This window comes from Acanthochromis polyacanthus, chromosome 8 (genome assembly GCF_021347895.1).
Source record: "Acanthochromis polyacanthus isolate Apoly-LR-REF ecotype Palm Island chromosome 8, KAUST_Apoly_ChrSc, whole genome shotgun sequence".
Classification (NCBI taxonomy): domain Eukaryota; kingdom Metazoa; phylum Chordata; class Actinopteri; family Pomacentridae; genus Acanthochromis; species Acanthochromis polyacanthus.
In genome coordinates this window covers 37,607,044-37,630,343 of record NC_067120.1, presented here as the reverse complement: position 1 = coordinate 37,630,343, position 23,300 = coordinate 37,607,044, and the positions used below count along the sequence as shown (strand labels likewise).

Genomic DNA, 23,300 nt, shown 5'->3' with positions numbered 1-23,300 from the left:
AGCTGCAAAGTTAAATATAAGATGCAAAAAAGAATCCTGTTACAAACTAACAACAGGTCATGACCAATTTAGTCCCGAGAAAACATCTGTAATTTTATTTTGAAGTCAAAACCTATTAAAAAGGATGTTATCATCAGCTGACTGATGGACCAATCAGCTGTTTGTGGGGACGTTCAAGACTCTTACTGTCACAGAAGGTTTTAAACACATTCATTCCATGTGAAATACTGATGATTGAATGATAACAAGGAGAAATTTTTAGGTTAATTTAATGAATAAATTCAGAATAATTTAAAACGTTACAAATAAAACATTATAGAGCATTTATCTACTATACAGAAATAAATGGCCAAAGTAAATCTGTTCTTTATACATTATTGTTTTGACTTTATTTCACTTTTCTCTCCTTGAAAAGTTTCATTGGACTGAGGTTGATTTTAGGAGGTTAAAGACAAACAACAACTTAAATTAGATTCACATAAAGATAAAGAGATGAAGTTTTAAAGTTTGTTCACGTTATGTATGTCTTTCAAAATGTAATTTCAAGCCTCGACAAACTCTCCGGTTCCTGCAACTGTTTGAGGACGTTTGTATGAAAGACTACGATGTCCAGCATCAGTAGGTGGCGCTGTTTGTCTCTGCAGCTTCACGACTGTCCTCAGCTGACTCCTTCAGTTAACAGCTAGTGTTAACAGCTGGAAACTCTTCACATCTCCTCTCTGGTTGTTCTGTTCTCATCTCCACTCTGGTTGTTATATTCACGGCTTCACTCTGGTTGTTATCTTCACGGCTTCACTCTGGTTGTTATCTTCACGGCTTCACTCTGGTTGTTATCTTCACGGCTTCACTCTGGTTGTTATCTTCACGGCTTCACTCTGGTTCACACATTCACACTTCAGCAGGTGCAGCAGCTTCGTCTTGTAGCTGTGAAAACATCACTGAGAGCTGCTTGAATCTAACAATTCGCTGTTCCGCTCTGAACCGGCAGAACGTGAATTTCAACTTCTTTTGTATTTGTATTGTGCTCCTGTGCTAAAAAATAAAAACACAGACTTAATCTGCAGCTTTGTTCACACAGAAAAGTTCCTGTTCTCCTCCTACGTCTCCACTGATGCAGAAAACTGGGAGTTTAAACGACAATGTACAGAAATACATCAATCAGATAAAGAGAAAAACCCTGATTGTCTGGTTTCAGTGGCTCCTGTCAGTAGGTGGATTCATCAGGCAGCGGGTGAACAGTTATTGAGGTGTGCAGTGTTTTATGAAAGTGTCCAAGGAAGGACAACCAGCGAACCAGAGAGAGAGTCATGGGGGTCACAGATTTAAAGAGGGCTGATCTGTGTGGTCTGATCCTGCAGAGGAATGCTCAATGCTGCACTGATAGAAGATTCAGACTGCAAAGAGGCACAAAACAAACACTAAGAGATGCAAACTAACACAAAATGAACCTGACGACACAAAACAACACCAGAGAAATACAACAAACACAAAGAGATGCAGAATGACCACACAGAGATGCAAAATGACCACAAAATGACACAACACAAATACAAAGCTATCAAACAACACCAGACAAATGTGAAACAAACCCAAAGAGACGCAACACGAACACAAAATGGATACGAACTACCACAAAGGTGCACAAAATTACACCAGAGAGATGAAATATGACCATAAAGAGATACAAAATGACCACAAAAGATGTAAAGATCACAGTTAGGAGGCACAAAGCGACCACACGGGTGCAAAACAACCCCAAGCACACACAAAATGACTACACAGAGACATAAAATGAACACAAAGAGGCACAAAAGAACTACAAACAGACACAAAACGAACACAAAGACACACAACACAACCAGACAAATGTAAAACAAACCCAAAGAGGAACAAAATTACCACAACGGGACACAAAATGACCACAAGAGATGCAAAAATAACATTTCACAAAGGAGTCACAAAAAGATGCAAAATGACCTCAAAACCACACAAAATGAAGACATGAGCAAAAACAGAGGCAAAACAATCACAAAACCACAAAAAACAACCACACAGAGAGATAAAATGAGCACAAAGACACAAGGAAACCTCAGTGAAATACAAAAACAAACACAAAGAGACATTAACATAAAGGGACACAAAACGACTCCAAAAAATACAAAAATATCATTTAGTAGATACGAAGTAACTACACAGAGACACAGTGAGCAAAAAGAGAGACAAAACGTCAAAAAAACACATCAAACAACCATACAGAGACAAAACGAACACAAAAGCACAAGACAACACCAGCAAGATGCAAAAAAAACAACAACCCACAAACAGACAGAAACAACCATTACATGACGTTGTATTTGTAGAATCAGACTGCTAATGTTAAACTTTAGTAGCCTAGCCATGCTACACCCATGTTTCTGACGGCACAAGGGTCTAGGGAAGCTCGACAGGGAGGGAGGCGGGCTAAAAGGTTGTCTATCAAATCCCTCTGCAGCAATTGGGTAGGTATACAACCAATCAACACAACGAATAGGCTGACGGAGTTCCGAGAGCACCGGTGGATTGTGGCTAAGTCCCATTAGCTTCCCAACCAGCGGAGCCAACTGGTATATTAAGGATTTGCCATATCCCGTCGGCATAAGTCCAAATACGTCTTTCTTCTCAATGAAACACTTCAGTGCCGTCCTTTGTTTATCTTTCAAGTTGAATTTTAGCTTCAAATCTTTAAGGGCTGTGGCCAAAGCCGAGTCGAAAGATAACTGTTTATTGTGCACCGGATGTTTCTGTCAGAATCGTCACGCCTCTGTCGTCACTTCGTTACGCCCGCCTTCTGACTCTACACTTCATGGTGATTGGTCCGGTCAGTTTTAGGAGAATCCAGCCTCGAGCCTTATGGAGGGTAACTAGACCCACCCTGGCAGAGAATTAAATTCGTTGCTGTGGGTTGTCTAGCGCAGCTAGGCTAAAACTTTAGGACATTTAATTTTACACTCAGGTGGTGTGATGTCTGTCTGAGGACCAGCAGGTGGCAGGATGAGGCAGTAACCGTAGCAACAGAGCAGGGAGGCAGTGGTCGTCTTCAGAGACACATCAGAGATCCAGAGGAGCTGATGGAGCCTCAGGAGGAGAAACATGACCTCTGAGCAATCTGACACTTTAACACTGAATTTCAGATGATTCACACAGACGTGTAACCCGCTGTTCTGTAGGTTTGGGATTTATATTGATAAAGAAATCCATTTTAGATTATCAATAACTGATCAATAATTGTGTGTGTCTCAGTGCTTCTGTTAAATGTTTATATTTCACTGAAAAACCTCCTCAATTCACATCAGAATAAAACTGAAAACTAAATCAATGCACTGAGCTGTATGAAGTTGCACAATTTAGTAAGAGAAAAACTGGAAGTTAATTGTTGTGCCTTCACAATAAAACCACAGCTCTTAAAAGGATCAACCCACACATGGGTAATTTAATATCATGCATTCTCAAAATGAACATTGAAGTTACTCAGATTAATTTGTATTTTATTTAATGTTGCACAGCATAAACATTAACATTAGAAGTAGTCATGCTAATTTGTGTTGCACAGTTGTGGAAAACATTTTTGGACACCCTTAAAATTTTCTCAAATATCATGAAATGTTTGTAGAAAAATCTTTTTTGTGTTTCAAAAGGTGTGCTTGCATTAGACAGACACAAATACAAATATAAATTAGTTTGTTGTTTGTTTTTTTATAAGAAAAACTAACAAAACTAAGTTCTAGACAGTTTCAATATGTCAGTTCTCAACATTATTAGTATTAAAATCAAAAAATAAGACAGAATGTGTTCTAAATTGAACAAAAAATAAATAAACCATCACATCATAATATTAATATTTAGTAGTCCTGCCATTAGACAACAGTAGAGCTCTAATCCTGACTGGATGTTCTTTGTGAGCCTTTCACGCTGTTGAGGGATTATCTGGTCCCATTCTTTTAAATTACTGCTTTTAGTTCTTCTAAATTCTTTGGTTTATGGTTTGAAACAGAGATTCTGATAATCCACCACAGACTTTCAATGAGGCTCATGTCTGAGGGTTGAGCAGGCCACTCTAAGACCTGGACACTGAGCTCCTGCAGCCAAGTTCTACTGGTCCTGGATGTGTTCAAGGGGCATTAAAGGGGGCATGAAGGGGCATTATCTGGTAGAAACATCCAGTCTGACCTCGACGTAACAGAGCACGAGCAGAAGGGAGCATGTAGGTTTGGAGAATGGAACAATGCTTGGCAGAGTTCAATAAGAGATGACCAACACCAGCACCACTCAAGCATCCCCAAACCATGATACTGCCTCCGCCATGCTTGACAGTCGATCCTGTCCATGCTGGAGATAATGCTTCACCTGGCCTTCTGCCTATCCTCACATTAGCAGGAGGAAGATAAAGCTGGAAACTGGGCTCATCTGACCACAGAATCCTCTTCCAGTTCCTGTCTGTCCAGTTCTTGTGTTCTTGGACCCAACGATGCCCGGCTAACCTCTGTCTCTTTTTGATCATGGGCTTCTTGACAGCCTTGTAGATTGTGTAGATTGTGTAGATTTTTTTCAGTCATTTACTTGTTTTTTTAAAATTTGCTTTCGAATCTTATCAGGATGCAGTTATTCTATTTTCTGGTCTAAACTAAAAACAAAGAAAACAACACATTTCTATGGCGCTTTTTCTATTTGAAAATGTAGATATTTTTAATCATTTATTTGTTTTGTTGTTTTTTTAGTAAATCTAACTGGGGTAAAATCATTCCAATTTAGATTTTCTGTAATTTTTTTTCTCTGTTTGAAAAGTAGATTTTTTTTATTCATTTACTTGTTGTTGTTTTTTAAAAATTCAATCTAGTTGGGGTCAAGTCATTCTCGTTTCTAAACCTAAATTACAGAAAAATAAATTCTATGATATTTTTTCTATTTGAAAATTTCCATATTTTTATTAAATTATTTGTTGTTGTTTTTTAAATAAACCTAGCTGGGGTGCAGTGATGCTATTTTCTAGTTCTGCATTTAAGAACAAAACACACATGAGAGAAATAACAATAAAGGAATCTATGTATCTATTTGAAAACATTGATATTTTATTAATTTATTTGTCTCTTTCTTTCTTTTTAAAAAAAAACCCAAATCAGACGTAGTGGGAATGTCGTCATTCTATTTTCTAGTCCTAAATTTAAAAAAACGGAGCACATTTCTATGATCTTTTTCTATTTGAAAATGTAGATTTTTTTATCGATTTACTTGTCTTTTTTAAAAATCAAATCTAGTTGGGGTACAGTCATTCTATTTTCTGGTTCTAAATTAAAATAAAACAAACAAAAAAAACACAATTTCACTGCATTTTTTTCTATTTGAAAACTTTGATATTTCTAATTCACATAACTATTTTTTTCAAATCAAGTTGGGTGTAGTCATTCTATTTTCTAGTTCTACTTAAAAAAAGACACATTTCTAATAGCATAGTACCGAATGTTATTGTTAGAGTTCTAAAATATTAGCTGCCGGCTTTTATTTTGAAAGCGGCCACCGGAGCTGCCGCCGTCACCTCCGGCTGCTGACAGCGGCCTGCCCGCCGATCATTGACCGTCCGCAGGGAGGAGGTGAACGCAGCGTCTGGGGGACTAGAGCCGATCTGCTGCCAGCCTCACTCACTAACATCACCACCGCCCATAAACCGCTAATATACAGGAAATGAACCGTCTGTTCCGTTAACGTCGTTCCAAGCAGCGGTGGTCGTGATTTTTCTCCTCCGGTGCTGCTCGTTGTGTAACGTTTACCGGCCGTAGTTCGTCTGATGTGCAGCATCAACTGGACCAGTTAGCTGCTTTATCTCCGGTTAGCTGCTGCTTTGGACCGAACCGACGCTCACTTTCACAGTTAGACACCCGTCCGCCCGAAACATGGCAACCCAGATCGATAAGGAGGCTTGTAGGGAGGCTTACAACCAAGTCCGGGACGACAACACGGAGACCAACTGGTGAGTGACAATCTGCACCATATTCCGTTTTAAAACGCGGCAATTTTAGATTTTCTGACAAAACTGCCAATTTTAACGCATCGCACATATAAACCGATGTCCTGCCTGGAAGCATGTTAGCTGATAGTTTATTCGGCCGTTAAATAATCAGCAAAACATTTTATTAATTTATTGTAATCTTAGTTTTGAGGTGTACTTAGCTGAGCCTGTTACCGCCCACTGAGCCGAAAGTGGTGCCAAAAATGAGGCGCACCTTTTTGTTAAAGTTTATATTTTATTTAAAGGAGCACAGTTAGGCTAATTAAATACACGCCGAATTGAAAATAACTTATTAAAGAAGCAGAAAATATGATCAACTGTGTTATAAACGTCGTTTGCTTATTCATTTAAACAGGATAACTTTAAATTGTCAGATGTTTGAATGCAATTTCTCCTGCACACAATGAAAAGACGCTACAAAGGCACATTGTGAATTGTTTCCCACCTAAATCCCGGCTTGCAGCCCCTGTGCTTACAGTAATATTGGCTGAAACACACGCAGCTTTGCTCTGTGCTGTGGCTGATCTGTATTCTGGCTGCTGAGCGGTCACACACTGCACACTTATCAGGCCCAGCGGGGCAGAAGTAATTTCCTTTGTCCTGTATTCAGAGAGGATAACGTTATAGTGGGGACACTTACACATGGCTGACACACAGCTGCCACCCTGCATGGGCGTCTCAGCCTCTGCTCCAGGCCCTGCAGAATGGCTTCTTGTGTGCAAATAATGCAAATTGCTGTGAATCAACAGATTATGAGGCCTGGAAGTAATAACATGGTGTGCATGTTGCAGGGCTGCCTTCAAGTATGAGGGCTCTATGATCGTGCCTGCAGGACAAGGGACCGACTATGAGGACTTTAAGACGATGTGCACAGGTAAGGGACCAGGCTTTATTGTGTAATGAGCGGCTCACTGGTTAACCAGCCCATATAGCACACAGCTTGACTTGGCAGGACACTAATCTTTTAAGACTCTGTGCTCTGTCACCCACTGGCCTTGAGCCGTGTGACTGTCAAAGCACTTCAACACTGTATGCAATACATTGCATAATCTGCTCTGTAATGTCCTGAGATCTCTGCAAGGTGGAACACGTCAGGTTTGGTGCAGAACAATGGCAAGAAGTTCACTTTTCACCTGCCACTCCCACCTTAAATCTAAAAAACATTCCATAAAAGCACATAAAATAGAAGTTTTCCTGTTTTCTTTTGCAGCCGATCAGCTTGTTTCTCCACTAAAGAGTCCCAGTTGGCTTCCAGGTTCTTAAATAACTTTGGTTTTTCATGCACAGATAAAGAGCTCGTCCCCAGGGAGAACAGCATCTGCTCAGATTTTGGGTGTGGCGGGTTTCTTTAAAGCGTGCAGCCTCGGGCAGCACTCCTGACTTCTTCTTCTTCTTCTTCCTGATACTTACAGCTCGCATTCCTGTGTTGTAATAACTCCTCCATCGCCGGGTTTCACGCTCAGCTTCATCATTGGTTCCTGTTCGGAGATGACACGTCTGTCGGCTGCTTTTCCCTTATTTAGCAGTGAAGTTGTAAAAACCCCAGTGAGCGTAGGAGGAGCTGCTAGAAAGAGAACTCCTCGACAAAATCGATCTATAACTTGTTCAGCAGCAGGAAGTAAAAACAGAAACGTCAGGGTCCTCGTTCCACCAAACCCAGTTTTGTTTTTTACGTCTGCTTTTTTCATTTTAAGCCCAGTTTCCGCTGAGAAAACAACCAAAAACCAAGACAGAAAGATTAGTTGCAACATTTGAACGTCTCAAATTCGTATATTTTTTTCTTTACTGAAGAGCATTTTTAAATATTTTTTTAAATTAAATAATGCTAACTTGAAGTGTTTTGCATTTTCTGAAAAAAACCCCATTGTTTATGGAATTTTGTTCAATTTGAAAATGTAGATATTTTTATTCATTTACCTTTTTTTAATCAAATATAGTTGGGATGCAGTCATTCTATTTTCTAGTCCTACATTTAGAAATAAATACACTTTTCTAATAGTACCCAATGTTATTGTCAGACATTTAAAAAAATGTGTTGTTATTCTGTTGAACGTCCAGTGTTTTTAGCAACTTTAGCAATCTTAGCTCAAATTGATGTATTTTTTTCTTTACTGGAAATCACTTTTTAGTATTTTTTTTAATTAAATAATATTCACTTGAAGTGTTTTGCAAAATTTAGGTAAAATTAAAAAGAAATGCTGAATTAATCATGCATTTAATACTAAAATGTGTGATTTAAGTGCAGCTTTACATCATAAAATCACATGAATTACAACGCAGTCATCGGTTGCTATGCTAAGCTAGTTAGCGTTTAAATAGTTAGCTCATAGAAAAGATAGGAGTACTACAATTTGTTAAGCTAGTTAGCTTATGGAAAAAGTAGTTTTGTTGCTTTTTTTCTATAGCTTAATGTAAATTTTAGCTTTAATGCTATGACTGTGTTGTTATAAACTCAACTGACTTCCTTGAAAACCAGACTACTAAAAGAAAAACAAAAACAATACTGAATTAATCATGCGTTTAATACTAAAATTTGTGATTTAAGTGGAGCTTAGCAACATAAAATTACATGAACTACAATGGAGTCATCGGCTACTGTGCTAAGCTAGGCTAGCTGGCATTTAAATAGCTTAAAGAAATGATAGTTTTGCTGTATTTTCCTTACATATTGATTTAAACAAAGCTTTAGTTAAAAAAATAAACATAGCATGGACATTTGTAATCCCCAGAGGATGAATTGTGATGTTTTCACTGATTTATTGACTTTCTGTCTTAGACCAGGAAGTTAACGTTTTTGGTTTTAAACAATAATGAGATGAATTACTATAAAGTTAAATTCAGTTTTTCATATTTGTCCTAACTGCAGTTTCTTCAGTCATTCATTGTCACCAGAGGATGAATCATAATGTTTTCACTGATCTATTGACTTTCCGTTTGTGGCCTAATGGTTTTTGGTGTTTTGAAAAAAGTATAATTGCTAAGAAGTTTTCTCCAATTTTTTAGATTTGTTCTTACTGAAATTGCTTCAGACATTCATTGTCACCAGAGGATGAATCTGATTGACTTTGAAGATTCCCTGACTTTTCTTTTACCGCCAACACCTGGTCAAAACTTTCATATAGCCAGTGAAGTGTCTCCCGATTGGCTGAGAAAAGCGTAGTGGAGACATCTGGGATCTCCAGAGGATGAATCGTGATGTTTTCACTGATTTATTGACTTTCCATCTGTGGCCGGGAAGTTAATGGTTTTTGTTGGTTTTAAACGGCAGTAAAATGAACTAAGAAGTTTGGTTCAGGTGTTTCAGAATTCAGATCGGACATTTATGATCCCCAGATGATGAATCAGACTCATGTTGATTCGCCTCATGTCTTTTTGTTTTGGGATTGTCCTTCATTCAAAGCATTCATCCAGGTAAATATTTCTGTTTCATGCTCTTAGTGTTCATGCTCCCCAGAGGAAAAATTCTGTCTTCACTGATTCCAAAACTTTATAGTGAAAATTTTTGATTTTTAAAGAGTTGGAATTTTGGTTTCAAGCTGTTTTTTTTTTTGGTTCTTAGTCTGAAATGTCTCTGTAACTGCTCAAAAAGAAAAGAATCTTGGAGACATTCTTGATCCTCAGAACATGAATTCTAATGTTTTTACTTAAAGTGTTGGAATATTGAATTCCAACAGCATTTTTGTTGTTTGTTTTGCTCTGATATGTGCTTCTATTTATTAGATAGATCGCCAAGAAATTTGGCTTAGTTTGGCTAAAATTACGTGCAAACATTCATGATCCCCAGAAGCTGAACACGAACGCCATACCTTTTGGTTTTGAAAATGTGGACGTTTCAAACAGCTTTTCTCGTTTAGTTGCAATATGAAATATCTGTTGAACTCGTGGACAGATCACCATAAAATTTGGTTTAGACATTCATGATCCTCAGAGGATGAACAGTTTATGTTTACTTGAGGAAAAGGTCATAAGGTGTTCATCCTTTATCTAGTAGGTTTCATTGAAATGGAGCTTTAAGTTATTTTGTCATCAACCAAAGTGAGTGATGTGGGTAAAATCGATAAGGGTTCATCTGCTGGGGATCCAACCGGCGTCACCCAAGAGCCTCGATTCTGCTGAAATGAAGCCGGTTTATGCAGAACAAAGTGCTTTTCTGCTGCCTCATCACTGTTTTCTCTGCGGCAGTGGGAGGTCGACTGCCAAGTCAGCACGACTTTAAAGGGAAGATAAACCAGGAAGAGTCTGGCACTGGGAGGAAGTGAGGACGAAGCTTCGGGTCAGGGCGAGGCTTTGGACCAGTTCCTCTCTGTGACAACGACCGATAAGACAAAGGATGTATTGATTAGTAGACGGCAGCGTCAACTGTAATCAGGTGGCTTTAGGTTTCAACGTTATCGACGTTGATACCTCAATAAGAGTCTAAACGGCTGCTGTTGGTCTGATGTGAGCCAGGAAACTGTTTATCAGCTGCTTTGGCGGCTCGTAAAGATAAAACGGCTCTCGGTGTTAGCGCGCTTAACGCCGCCGACCTTTATGCAGCGACTTCGGTTATCTAGTTCACACATTCACACCTTGTTTCCACACACCTGTATGCACGAGAATCACCTGGAAGTTTATTCATTCCTGCGGAAAACTAGTGTGGAATTTGGCTCGAGGGCATTCAAAAACTTTTCTGGTGGATTTTGGAGAGACCCAAAATCCAGTAACACCAGTAAAATGGAAGAATAACACAGCTAACGGGAGATTTTGTTGCTTGGATATGTTGACAGTCTGTTTTCATAAATGTCCTTTTTTTTTTTATGAATTTCGTACAAACCATACAACAAATTGCTACCAAAAGTAGCAGCAGCGAACCACACATTTTGGTATATTATTTTTTAGTGTTTTCTGAAAGCTGTGTGATGAGTTAGGTTCATGAAAGATGGACATATCGAAAGACAGGATTAGGATTTGTAAGGTTACGGTTTGTAGGGTTTGTAGGGGTAGTAGATTTAGTGTTTTAGGGTTAGTAGGGTTCATTGGGTTAGGGTTTGTAGGGTTGATGGGGTTTGGGTTGGTAGGGTTAGGGAAGTGACTTTTTGGGGCGAGCATGAATTTTATCCGTGACCAATCCTTTAGTTTCGACTGATGGATTTGGTCGTCCAGAACGGGGTTTGTCCATGACATTGCCCATTTCTTTAAACCTTTTAACCACCTTTATGACCATGGAAAAGCCAAGTGGAATATTTGTTGGATGACGTGCATTAAATTCATCTGCTCTTTCCATATGTCCATCCTTCACGTCTACTGAGACGTAATAATTCAACTCTTTCTTCTTTCTAAAATCATATTTAATCTGTGGTGGAAAATAAATAGAGTTGATGAGGACTCTTATTTTCCTGCACATGCTCATTCTGACTGTTTAAAGAAGCGACCATCATGTTTGGATGTTTGTCATTCAGGGTTTCTGTTCTGCTGCTGTTTCTCTTTACGCTTCAGGATGTTGCAGCTTTAGAAGTCGGTCGGTGGTGCAGTGCAGTGGAGTCTGGCAGGAATCTGACTTCAGATCAGTGTTTTCACCTTGAATAGAGCCTCTCCGTCTTAGATGCTGCTATGCTTGGATTTGTGTTCTTGTGAAGGTTTTCCCTGCAGCTGAGTTTAGAGTTTCTGTCAGTCAAACAGTGAAACATCTGAAAGATAATGTGTTCATGTTGCTGTTACAGAATAATTCAAAGAGATTTAAGACATTTTTACTTTATATTCTAATAAAATGCAATAAAGGTTGTGTGTATATACATAGAATGAATCATTTATTGGCATAAATGTCCTTTTCTGTGATAATAAACTTTAAAATACAGAAATATAAACTCAAAGCTGCTGTTTAAAAAGGACTGCAATGATCCAAATTGTGAAGGTTCAGGTTCTGCTGGAAGCTTCGGACAGATTTAGAGTTTTTATTCGACCTACTTCTGTCTCAAAGGAAGTAAAAACTTCTTTAAATGTGATATTTTTATCATCTTCAGACGTTTGTTTTTATTAATAAACCAGAGCAGTAAACGTCTCGTATACGTTAGATCAGTTTTTAAGAAACTACACCAGATATTTACGGATTTCAGTGCATCAGGAGACACAGTTTGATGCTTTTCTTTGTCATGAACCGTCGTAAACTGAACGTCTCTTAGTTTCTGTCTGTTGTTTGATTGAAAAAGACGTTTGAAAAAGTTTCCTTGACATCTGGGAGACCATGCCTATTATTGTTTTAGCATATTATGTCAATCATTTAATCAAAAATAATGATTAACAGATAATTTATGACTGAAATATTTCATTTCAGTCATTTTTTTCAATCAAAAAATTGTGAAAAATACCATTTGTTTGATGGTTCTAGCAACTCAGAAGCTTTTCTTTGGTATAAGCCAACGTTAACTAAATATTTTTGAATTTTAGTTTGTTGTTTGGACAAAAAAAGTTGTCTGAAGATGTTTTTATTAAGTTATTGGACATCATGACTGGTGCTTTTCATTATTATCTGATATTTTATGTATAAAACGCCTATAAAATAAGCAGCAAATGAACTAATAATCAAAATAGTTGTTAGTTTCAGTCATTTTCAGGCAAAAGTAATGGAAATAAACCAAATGTTTGATGGTTCCAGCTCCTCAAATGGGCAAATTTAGAAGCTTTTCTTTGGCATAAACGGTCAGAAACTGAACGTTTTTAGGTTTCAGTTTGTTGTTCGGACCAAAAAAGAAATCTGAAGGTAGTTTTGTGGAGAAACTATGACTGGTGTTTTTCCTTATTTTCAAAAAAATCAGCAGAAAAATGAACTAATAATCAAAATACTTGTTTATTTTAGTCGTTTTCAGGCAAAAATAATGGAAATAAGCCAAATATTTATTGGTTTCAGGGTTTAATGTGCAGATTTGATGCTTTTCTTTGTCATAAATCATTATAAACTGAATTTCTTTCATATTTTCACTGTTAGTTTTGACAAAAGCTCACATCTGAGCTTCTGTGGAGCCTTTAGCTGAATATTTTGATCAAGATTCTCAAACCAGAGTGAATATTGGACTTTATCAGGTGGATAAAACTCCAAATGAATGCCTTTTAGGAGCTTAAAAGCTGAAAATGTTGCTTTTTTTTTGCGTTAAAAAGCGCGTTATTGAGCAGTTTTCTGTCTGTAACTATTCAATTAAATATTCATTGCAGCTTTAATTGTAACTCCTAATCTTCTTGTTGCACTATTGGATGGAAACCGGCTTTAATTTGCATTTTCTTCAGCAGATTGTGTCAGAATTCAGTAGAATTCAGTGGTGAATGGAAACCTGCCTCAGTGGAGGATCTGAGGCCTGAAGTGGGACAAAGCAGACAAAAGCTGCAGCAGGAATGCTTTTTTTTGTTGTTTTTTTCCTCCTCGTCTGTATTCAGACTTTATTCTCGGGCGTTATTGTCGGACCACCGCCGCTCTGGCAGGCGTGGCCACGGCGACGATTGTGACACAACTGAAGGACTCACAAAAGATTTGACTCATTTAGTCTACTGACCTGAATACTTCCTGGTCGCACAAAGCTGCTCTCTGCTCAGAAGGACAGGATTTATCACCGCTGTGGGACTCAAACTCTGATTTTCCTTCAGTGTTTCTTTAAAAACGCACAATTTCTCCAAATAGAAACACAAATTTTCCTCCTAAACTGACATTTGTATCTTTAAAATTTGAATATTGTCGACAAAATGAAGGTTTAAAGGTTCCTGACGAGTATTTTTAAAATTATTTTAAGACTCATTAAGCAGGTTTAAAAGCAGTTTTTACTATTAATGATATTTAATATGTATTCATGTGTTTTAATATTAATATTTTTAGTTCTGTTAATGTGAAATGAACTCATGTTTTCCTTTAATTTTTTATTAAAAAAGCAAAATTTCTCCAACTAGAAACCCAAATTTTTCCTGAATTTTACACTGAATGTAGTTTGATTGTAAAAAAGGTTGTTAAAGTTTACTTGACATTTAAAAAATCTTCTATTTATTATCATTCTTGCTTATTTTATTAGTTATAAAATATTAGTTATCAGTTAATGCAGAAATTAATCAGCTGATAATTGAAATAGTCATTTTTTTCAAGCAGAAAATGTGGAAAATTACCAAATATTTAGTGGGTCTAGCTTTTAAATGTGCAGATTTGAAGCTTTTCTTTATCATAAACCATCATAAACTGAACATTTTTGGGTTTTCACTGTTGTTTGGATCTAAAAAGATGCCACATGATTGTATTCTTCATCATTTTCTGATATTTCGTGTATAAAATAGCTATAAAATGAGCAACAGATAGACTGATAATCAAAATAATTATTAATTTCAGTCTTTTTTTAACCAAAAATATTGGAAATAAGCCAAATATTTGATGGTTTCAGCTCCTAAAATGTGCAGATTTGATGCTTTTCTTTGGCATAAACCATCATAAACTGAACGTCTTTGGATTTTCGTTGTTTGGATCAAAAATTACGCCTGAAGATACTTTTGTTGATTTTTTTGGAAATCATGATTGGCATTCTTCATTATATTCTGATTTATTATGTATGAAACGGCTTTAAAACAAGCAGCAAATGATCTAATAATCAAAATAGCTGTTTGTTTCAGTCATTTTCAAGCAAAAATAGTTGAAATAAACCAAATAATTGATTCTTCCAGCTTTTCAAATGCGCAGATTTGATGCTTTCCTTTGGCATAAACCATCATAAACTGAACATTTTTGGATTTTCAATGGTGTTTGGACCAAAAATTATGCCAAAAGATAGTTTTTTGAGCTACTGACTGACACATGTTTGGTGTTTTTCATTATTTTCTGATAATTTATGCACAAAACAGCTGTAAAACAAGCAGCAAATGAACGGACTTCAGTCATTTTCAAGCAAAAGTAGTGGAAATAAACCAAATAATGGATGATTCCAGCTTTCAAATGTGCAGATTTAATGATTTTCTATTATTTCTTTGGCTTTTCAACTGCTGGTTGGACAAAAACAGAAAACTGAAGATGCTTCCTTGAGTTTTGTTAAACCATGACAGTCATCTTTCATTATTTTCTGACATTATATTCAGAAAACATCCATAAACTAACCAGCTGACAAAACATGTTGATAGTTATTTGGATTACAAACAGCATAAGAATGTCAAAATGACTTGATTTATAATCTGGAGCTCCGTCTGTCGCTGTGGTTCCACAAAATCCAGAGAATTAAACGCTGCTGCACAACTTTAACGACTCGTAGGGAGAAATAAATTCAAATCAGACGTTGAACAATTAAAGTTTGACCCATTTACTTTAAATTTTCCATCATAAGAGCTGCAGAATCCGACAGTAAACGAAACGTAACGGAGTGAATATAGGTCACAGCCGCTGTCGGACGTAATTCTTCCACATAAAATAATTCTTTATCTTCATGAGGAGGAAACAGCTGCTCAGACAGATGTTCTCTAAATACCGTCACAGGAACTTTATCAGTCGAGGAAGTCTGTCACCAACATGTGTTTATGTTCAGAGCAGCACTTTAACGACGGGCAGAAGTTGTGTTTTTATTTATTAGGAAGGTTCGTAAGGGAATGAAATCACCTGAAAGTGGCAGATATGATACCTAGAAATGTCCTGATCGAGTTTTTTTAACCCCGATCATTTAATTTTTAGTATCTGCTGATAATGAATCCAATCTGAAACCATTTAGTGCATTTGTGTCTTTAAGTTTTGAATGTTGTTGACAAAATGAAGGATTAAAAGTGCTTAATAAGGTGATTCTAAATTATTTATCAGGGTCTTTATTATGGCTTTATGATATTTTTTATCATAGTCTTTATTATATATTAAGCTTAGCCTTTATTATATTTATTTTTTATATCTTTATCATAGTGTTTATTATATTTTTTTAAAATTGATTATATATGTGTCAGATTTTTTTATTATGTATTAATAATATTTTCATTATATCTTCATCATATTTTTATTAGATCTTTATCATCATCTTTAGTCAATATGAAAATTTACAATAAAAATATCTAAATTATTTTTAGAATTATTAAGCAGTTTTGACAATTTTTATTATTAAACATATTTAATATTTATTCATACATTTTAATATATTTGTCATGTATTTCAATAGTATAAGTATTTATTTTGACATAATTTTTTATTCATAGTAATTTTTAAAATATCTTCATACATTTTAATATATTTTCATGTATTTTAATAGTACCATTTTTATATATTTTAAAGTTACATATTTATTATTAGTGATATTTATTCGTACATTTTAATACATTTTTCATATAATTTAATGGTGTAATTTATATCTATTTTAAAGTTATTTATTATTATTGACATTTAATATTTATTCATACATTTTAATATATTTTCCTTGTATTTTAATTGTATGATTTTTATTTATTTTAATAAAATAAGAGAGATAGTACCTCATCTCTTACATTTTTATTATAAAGTGATATTTAATGTTTATTTAAATATTTTAATATATTTTCCATACATTATAATATTATTTGTATTTATGTAATATTAAATTTTATTTATATGTTAATATTTTAATACAGCAGCATTTTTATAATTAATTGTTTAGTTTGAATATATTTTTTAAATTAAAAAAAGCTCAAATTATCTGATTACAGCTTCTTAAATATGAATATTTTCAGTTTTTTTTCCTTCTCTTTGACAGTAACCTGAGTATTTATGGGTGTGGAATAAAGATTTGTCATTTAGGAAACACTGATCGACTTTTTTTTGCCATGTTTATCGACAAAACAACTAAATGATTAATCCAGAAAATAACTGACAACAGAAATAATCCTGAGTGATTTTAAAGAGAAGTTCTTCTGTCTGGTTTTTGCTGTTTCCTTCATGAGTTTCTACTGTTCTCATGCTTTTCTACCTCAATGATCTCAGACGTTTTTGCAGTAATTTGTACAGCTTTCATCTGTGTATTCACTCTGTTTTCTGGTTTCTTTAGACGACTCTCGTCTGTTCGGTTTCGTCCGGATCACGACAGGAGACGCGATGAGCAAACGAGCCAAGTTCACCCTGATCACCTGGATCGGAGAAAACATCAGCGGGCTGCAGAGGGCCAAGATCAGCACCGACAAGACGCTGGTCAAAGACATCGTGCAGGTCAGACATGGAAAATGGACGGTTTATTTGGGGAAACCGGTGGATATAGGGTGAACTCAGGAAGTCTGTAGTCAGATAAAATAACAACATGCTAGAGAATCAAAAACACACAGAAATGAAGCAAAAATCAATTTTACTCCTATTAAAGCTGCACTTTTATATTACTGTACATGCTAATGCTGCTTCTGGTTTGCTAAATGTGCAAAAATTATGATTAAAAAATGGTATTTGTTGTGTTTAGTTTGAGTTGCACCAAAATGGAGCAAAAAAAATCCTCCAGTGCAGCTTTAAAGACTCCTTGTTTAGACATTGTGTAAACAAAAACAAAGCTTTGTTTACATTCTGTGTATTTTTGAAGCCTTGCAAACACATTTAAAGCATCATTTGCACCATTTGCAGCATGAAATGTAGATAAATTGTCTTTTAAATATTTAATTTTTATTTAATTTAGCTTCATATATTAGCATTACGGAGGGAAGTGGAAAATCAAATATTCCCTGTTTTTCTGGTAATTTATTTTAATTTAACCTTTATTATGTGATTTATGTATATACAGGTAAATCAGGTAATTCATTAAAATCAAAGAGGTCAGTAAAATAGAATAGAATAAGTTTATTGCCATCATACATGGCATGACGAAATTTAGATTTAACCAAAAAATCTGCACGTCTGAGGAGCTGGAGCCATTAAGCAGTGGATTTATTTCCACTATTTTTGCCTGAAAACAACTGAAATTAACATCTATTTTAATTACTAGTTCATTTGCTGCTTGTTTTGTAGTTGTTTTGTACATAAAATACCAGAACATAATAAAAAACACCCATCATGTTTCAGTCAGTACCTCAAAAAAAAAAATCTAAAACCCAAAAATATTCAATTTATGCCAAAGTAAATAATCAAATCTGCACATTTGAGGAGCTGGAATGATCAAATATTTGGTTTACTTCCACTATTTTTACTTGAAATAAATGACTTTTTCCAATTATCAGTTATTACGTTGATTATTTTCTTTATTATTTGATTAATAAAATATGCAAGATTAATAATAAAAGCTTGCTGAAGTACATCCTCTACATGGTGGTGTTTGACATCTTTAACTGAGGAAATCCACTCAGACGGACTTTGAAAGGCTCTGATGTGGAGGATGAGGGGGATTTAAATTACAGGAGGGTCACTAACAGGAAGTAAATTCATCTGTAATTATGACTGATTAAAACCAACCGAGCAGGAAATGTGATGTTTAAGCCGCCACACCTCAAACGGATAAAGAAGCTCAACGTGATCACACAATTAAAACTCACATTTCCTGTTTAGGATGAAGAGTTTTAGATGTAAAGATGCAGATATTAGCAGCAGAAGGTTTTATATATGAAACTAACTCACTAAAATATGAATTAGTGTTTTTTTTCCCTATTTACGATTTTCTTCTCAGTTGAATTGCTCTTTGAGTGTTTATCGCAGCAACATAAAACTACATAACTTGACCTTTTAAAATGCTAATTAGTTGTCTGTGCAGCTAAGTGTTGGTAGTAAAAATAATGTCGAATTCACATGAAATGTAATCAGTTATATGTGAACAAACAGCAGAACCAACGTTCATATGTGTCCTTCTTACATATTTACGCAAACCAAAGTTAGAATGGTAAAAAACAAACATTTCCTGGTTTGTCACCTCTGCATTATTTTTCTGTGAATTTAAACTAATGACATATTTTTTCAAATTTATATCATCACAAGTTCGTATTTATTTTTTGGAGCTAGCAGGTGTGTAGCTTAGCTTAGCATAAAGACTGGAAACAAGTGGAAACAGCTAGCATGGCTCATTGTCATCAATACAAATGCAGATTTTTTCTTTGGAGCTAGCAGCTATGTAGCTTAGCAGAAAGACTGGAAACAAATGGAAACAACTGTGTTTGTGTCTGCAGAACTTTGCCAAGGAGTTCATGATCAGCGACGCTCGGGAACTGGAGGAGGACTACATCCGCATGGAGCTGAAGAAGGCCGGCGGGGCGAACTACGACGCTCAGGCCGAGTAGAGGAGCTCCACCGGACGGGTTGGGGGTTCGGGTGGTCGGGTTGGGTGGTCCAAACGGGGCGGGAGGGTCGGGGCAGGGCTGCTACCTCCAGGGGGAGACGGGGGGCGGGACGGAGAGACCTCTAGATACCTAAAATAATGTAAAGTTCTCTGTTGCTAAAGAAACTCGGAGGCGTTAAAGCGCTTATACACTCGATTTTAAAGCGTCTTTAAAGGATGCCGCAGCTTTTACAAACCTACTTCAATCAGTTTCTGTTTCAGCAAAATCAAAACAAGAAAGATCAGATGAATGAACGTGTTGAAGCTGCTTTGAAATGACCAGTTTTAGTAGCTGGAGCTAGCAGCTACGTTAGCTTAGCTTAGCATAAAGACTGGAAACAAGTGGAAACAGCTAGCATGGATCATTGTCGTCACCACACATTCATGTGTATTGTTTGGAGCTAGCTGCTACGTAGCTTAGCTTAGCATAATGACTGGAAACAAGGGGAAACAGCGAGCATGGATCATCATCCATCGACACAAATTCACTTTGTTTGTCCCGTTTGTTTAATCAGCACAAAAATGTAAAAACGAGACAAAACTTTCATATGAGTGGGAAATGGGGTCAGAATTTTCCCAGTGGACTACTTGATAAAATTACAAGTAATACAATACCATGTTGTATTACTAATTTTCTCAATTTTTTACGTTTCAATATGCAAATGAGGCACTCTCTCTTAAATATATTTGCATAAATTACCAGAACATTGGATAACACTGGAAAGCTAGCTTCAGAGCTAGCATCAGAGCTAAAAAAGCATATTTTTAATTATTTTAACGGGAATCTATAAAAAAAAATACAGATAATCAGAAAATGCTAAACATGGACATGTTACATTTATTTTTCAGCTTTTAACAGAGGAAGGACAGCTGTTTCTTCCAAGTTTTAGACCTCATGCTAAGCTACGCTAACAACAGAAACCGTCCCCAGGATCAGTGCTAAGCAGTTTTAATGAGGTTTCTGTCCCATATTACTAACGAACACATAAAATATGTGATGCACACTGACTGTTACAGACTAAATAACTATTTTATTGTCTGTTTTTGATTTATTTAGCCCAGTAACATTCTGAAAAGGCTAAAAGACTACCTTAGCATGTTCTGTGTATAGTCTAGCATTGACAGATATGAGAGTGGCATTAACAACAAAGTAATGTTCACCCTGAATGAGCACAAAGTCTGCATGTTAGCCGCCACAAATGCTAAATCCGGTGTATAGGTGCTGCTAAAGATGGCCGCCTCTCCGTCCCGGCCCGCCGCCTCCTCCCCGGTCAGCTCATGGTTGGTTCTACTGTGCTGTGCATCGTCATCTCACACTCATCCTCATCTCAGCACGAAGCCGCGGTCGAGGCTTCGGCGCCGCACGTCGAGGATAATCCGAGGATGTGAATTTTAAAAAAAAAACTGAAGGGCTTCACTTCAAAATGATTAAAAAAAACAACTCGGTGAGACTACATCAGACTGTAGACGTCTCATTTTTGAAATGACACCCTTCGTTCGCTCGCAGGCATGTGTTTGACACCAGAACATGCTCTTAGTCATGATACACTGAACCTCCAGGGGGGAAAGACCTCCATTTTCCGGCGGTATCCTTGGTGACGGTTGGCGGCTTGTTTATTCTAACGCTGAGTCACACCGCCGAGCCTCCTCTTCATCTCCTAGCAAACAGCTGTGTTTGGTTTACAGCCGCCTTCGGGCTTTCTTGGGTTCTGTTTAGCCAAAATGGCAACGAATGATGCATCTTTTTAAAGATATTTTGCCGTAAAACAACTAATCTATCAATCCTCTAGCAGCAGATCTAAACACCTCAGAGGATGCTGGGAATGGAGGTCTTTTCTCCTGGTGTCTCATCTCACAATTTACCACTTTAAGGTATCCATGCATACTGTAACCTACTGTGTTTGACTGCCTTAGTGTCCCATGGAGAGAGGGGCATCATGGGAGTTTGTGGACACTACACTGTGATTGGCTGCCCTCCTCCACTGGGATGTTGGGCTCTGGTTCTTCATCCCGACCCAGGAGGAGCCACGTCTCGGTCGTAGCATCTCTTTTTTTTTTCATTTGGTTTCAACCCTCCCTTCCTTCCCCTTCCTCCCCCCCTCCTGCAAAAACAAAAGAAAGAAGAAAATTAGGATTTTTCTGTTTTGTTTTCTTGTACTTCTTGTTTTAAGATGAATTTTATTTTCTCTTAAGAGTTTTACCTGATGATTTGATTTTTTTAAGAGCATTGTTATCTTGGACAGTTTGGTGGAAGAGATTTTCAAAAAACAAAAACACAAAAAGAAAGAAAACAGAACGGGCACAAGATCAGTCATTTCAAATAAAAATTGATGTTTTTTTCCAGAACCTGTTTCTCTGCGTGTCTTTTATGTGTTTATCTCTGAATATAGCATTGCTAAACAGAAAAGTAAGCTCATGAAAGTAGTTTAATGTTTGGGATTTAGTTTCAGTCTTTGATAATATTGCTTTTAATTATTATTCAAACCTAGTTTCCAGAATACGTACGCTATCGTTCAAAAGTTTGGGGTCACTTGGAAAGAAAAGCAATTTTTTCCAGTAACGATAACATTAAATGAATGATAAATCCAGTCTACACATTTTAATGTGGTAAATGACTATTCTAGCTTCAAATTTCTAATGGAATATCTCCATACAGAGGAACATTTCCAGCCACCATCACTCCTGTGTTCTAATGCTACATTGTGTTAGCTAATGGTGCTGAAAGGCTCATTGGGAAGGCTACATCTCTGGCTCAAGTGGTTTTTAAACTGTGAAGGATGACGCTGTAGGAGCGGCGTTCTAAATTAGTGCTGCTGTTACACATATTTGAAGCGGTACATTTGTAGTTTTGTTTTTTTTAAACCAGTGTACAAAAAGATAATGTGAAGCTAAATGACTAAAGGTTTCCCTGATCACTGCTGTAACCTTCATGCTCGACCAGGCAGCAATAAGGAAGACAAAATGCTCAAATGTCCTGTTCTTAGGGAAACAAATTAATGCATCACTTATTATGTGTTTGTCAAGTTACTTAATAATCAGGAGCTGTACCATTTGGTGCCTGATCCGCCACACTAACGTCTTCTTTTCCTTGTTCAAATCAGAATAGCTGCACAGTTACTATTGATTCTGTACACCACTGTTCTCAGCCTTTTTTTATTAGCAGATGTACTCAACCAACCTTTGGAGTGGCCAAAGCTAAAACTTTAAACCTTTAATCCACTTTTAGCTAACTGTGCTAACCATTTTTTTATTGCTAGTAGAACAATTTAACCATTAGCTATGGCATGAAGAACGATTTAACCCTCCTGTTGTCCTGCGGGTCAAACCGAGCCATTTTAAAGTTTTAAAAATGTGGAAAAATATATATATATATATTTTCACAGTCCAAACTTCCACATTTTCAATTTTTTTAGGAAATTTTTGAACATTTTTTTTGTTGGAAAAAAACAAAATGTTTAAGAACATTCAGAAAAAAATCAACTAAAATCCAGTGAATTTCGCTGTCAAATTTGGGGATTTTTTTATATAAAAAAATAAAACTTTTGAGGGAAACTTTTCAGGAATTTTCTTACTGAAGATTTTGCAATTTTTTTTTTATAAATTTGGGGAAATTTTTTCAGAATTTTTGGACTTTTTTCAGACAAGGCAACAACATTTTTTGGTAAGAACAACACGAGGGTTAAATCAACCGTAATTCATTTCATGTAGGTGACAGCTTTTAAACATTTACCCATTGCTTTTGGCCATTTCAAACATTAGCCTTGTTTTTCTGGAGCTAACACTTTTAAACATTTAGCCGCTACTAGCTAAATTAGCAATTTGAGTTAATAAGTACCTGTAGATAAATACATTCTATTTAAGTAATTTTAAATGTTAGCAATCATATGTAGCTACCATTTTTACCATTTAGCGAATAAAACCAGTAGCTATTACATGTAGCTAATTATTTTTAAAGACTTGGCCATTGTAATCACTAGCCATTTGATTTGGATATTTCTACCATTACCAATTACATGTAGATAACCATTTAAGGCATTTAGCCATGA

General features: G+C 36.3%; 1 protein-coding gene across 1 annotated transcript; it reads left to right on the top strand.

Moving 5' to 3' along the window:
• The first annotated feature begins 5,568 nt into the window (after positions 1–5,568).
• cotl1 (coactosin-like F-actin binding protein 1) lies at positions 5,569–21,600 on the top strand. The gene is made up of 4 exons (XM_022212591.2): positions 5,569–6,001; positions 6,832–6,914; positions 17,023–17,180; positions 19,106–21,600. The coding sequence occupies exons 1-4, from the start codon at positions 5,925–5,927 to the stop codon at positions 19,214–19,216; spliced, it is 429 nt and encodes a 142-aa protein (XP_022068283.1). The 5' UTR covers positions 5,569–5,924; the 3' UTR covers positions 19,217–21,600.
• Positions 21,601–23,300: the final 1,700 nt, after the last annotated feature.

What these genes read in the sequence shown, in the direction of transcription:
- cotl1 (XM_022212591.2), top strand. Translation starts at nt 5,925, where the DNA reads ATGGCAACCCAGATCGATAAGGAGGCTTGTAGGGAGGCTTACAACCAA. An exon ending in GACAACACGGAGACCAACTG is followed by an intron (nt 6,002 to 6,831) that starts GTGAGTGACAAT and finishes TGCATGTTGCAG; the next exon opens with GGCTGCCTTCAAGTATGAGG. An exon ending in CTTTAAGACGATGTGCACAG is followed by an intron (nt 6,915 to 17,022) that starts GTAAGGGACCAG and finishes TGGTTTCTTTAG; the next exon opens with ACGACTCTCGTCTGTTCGGT.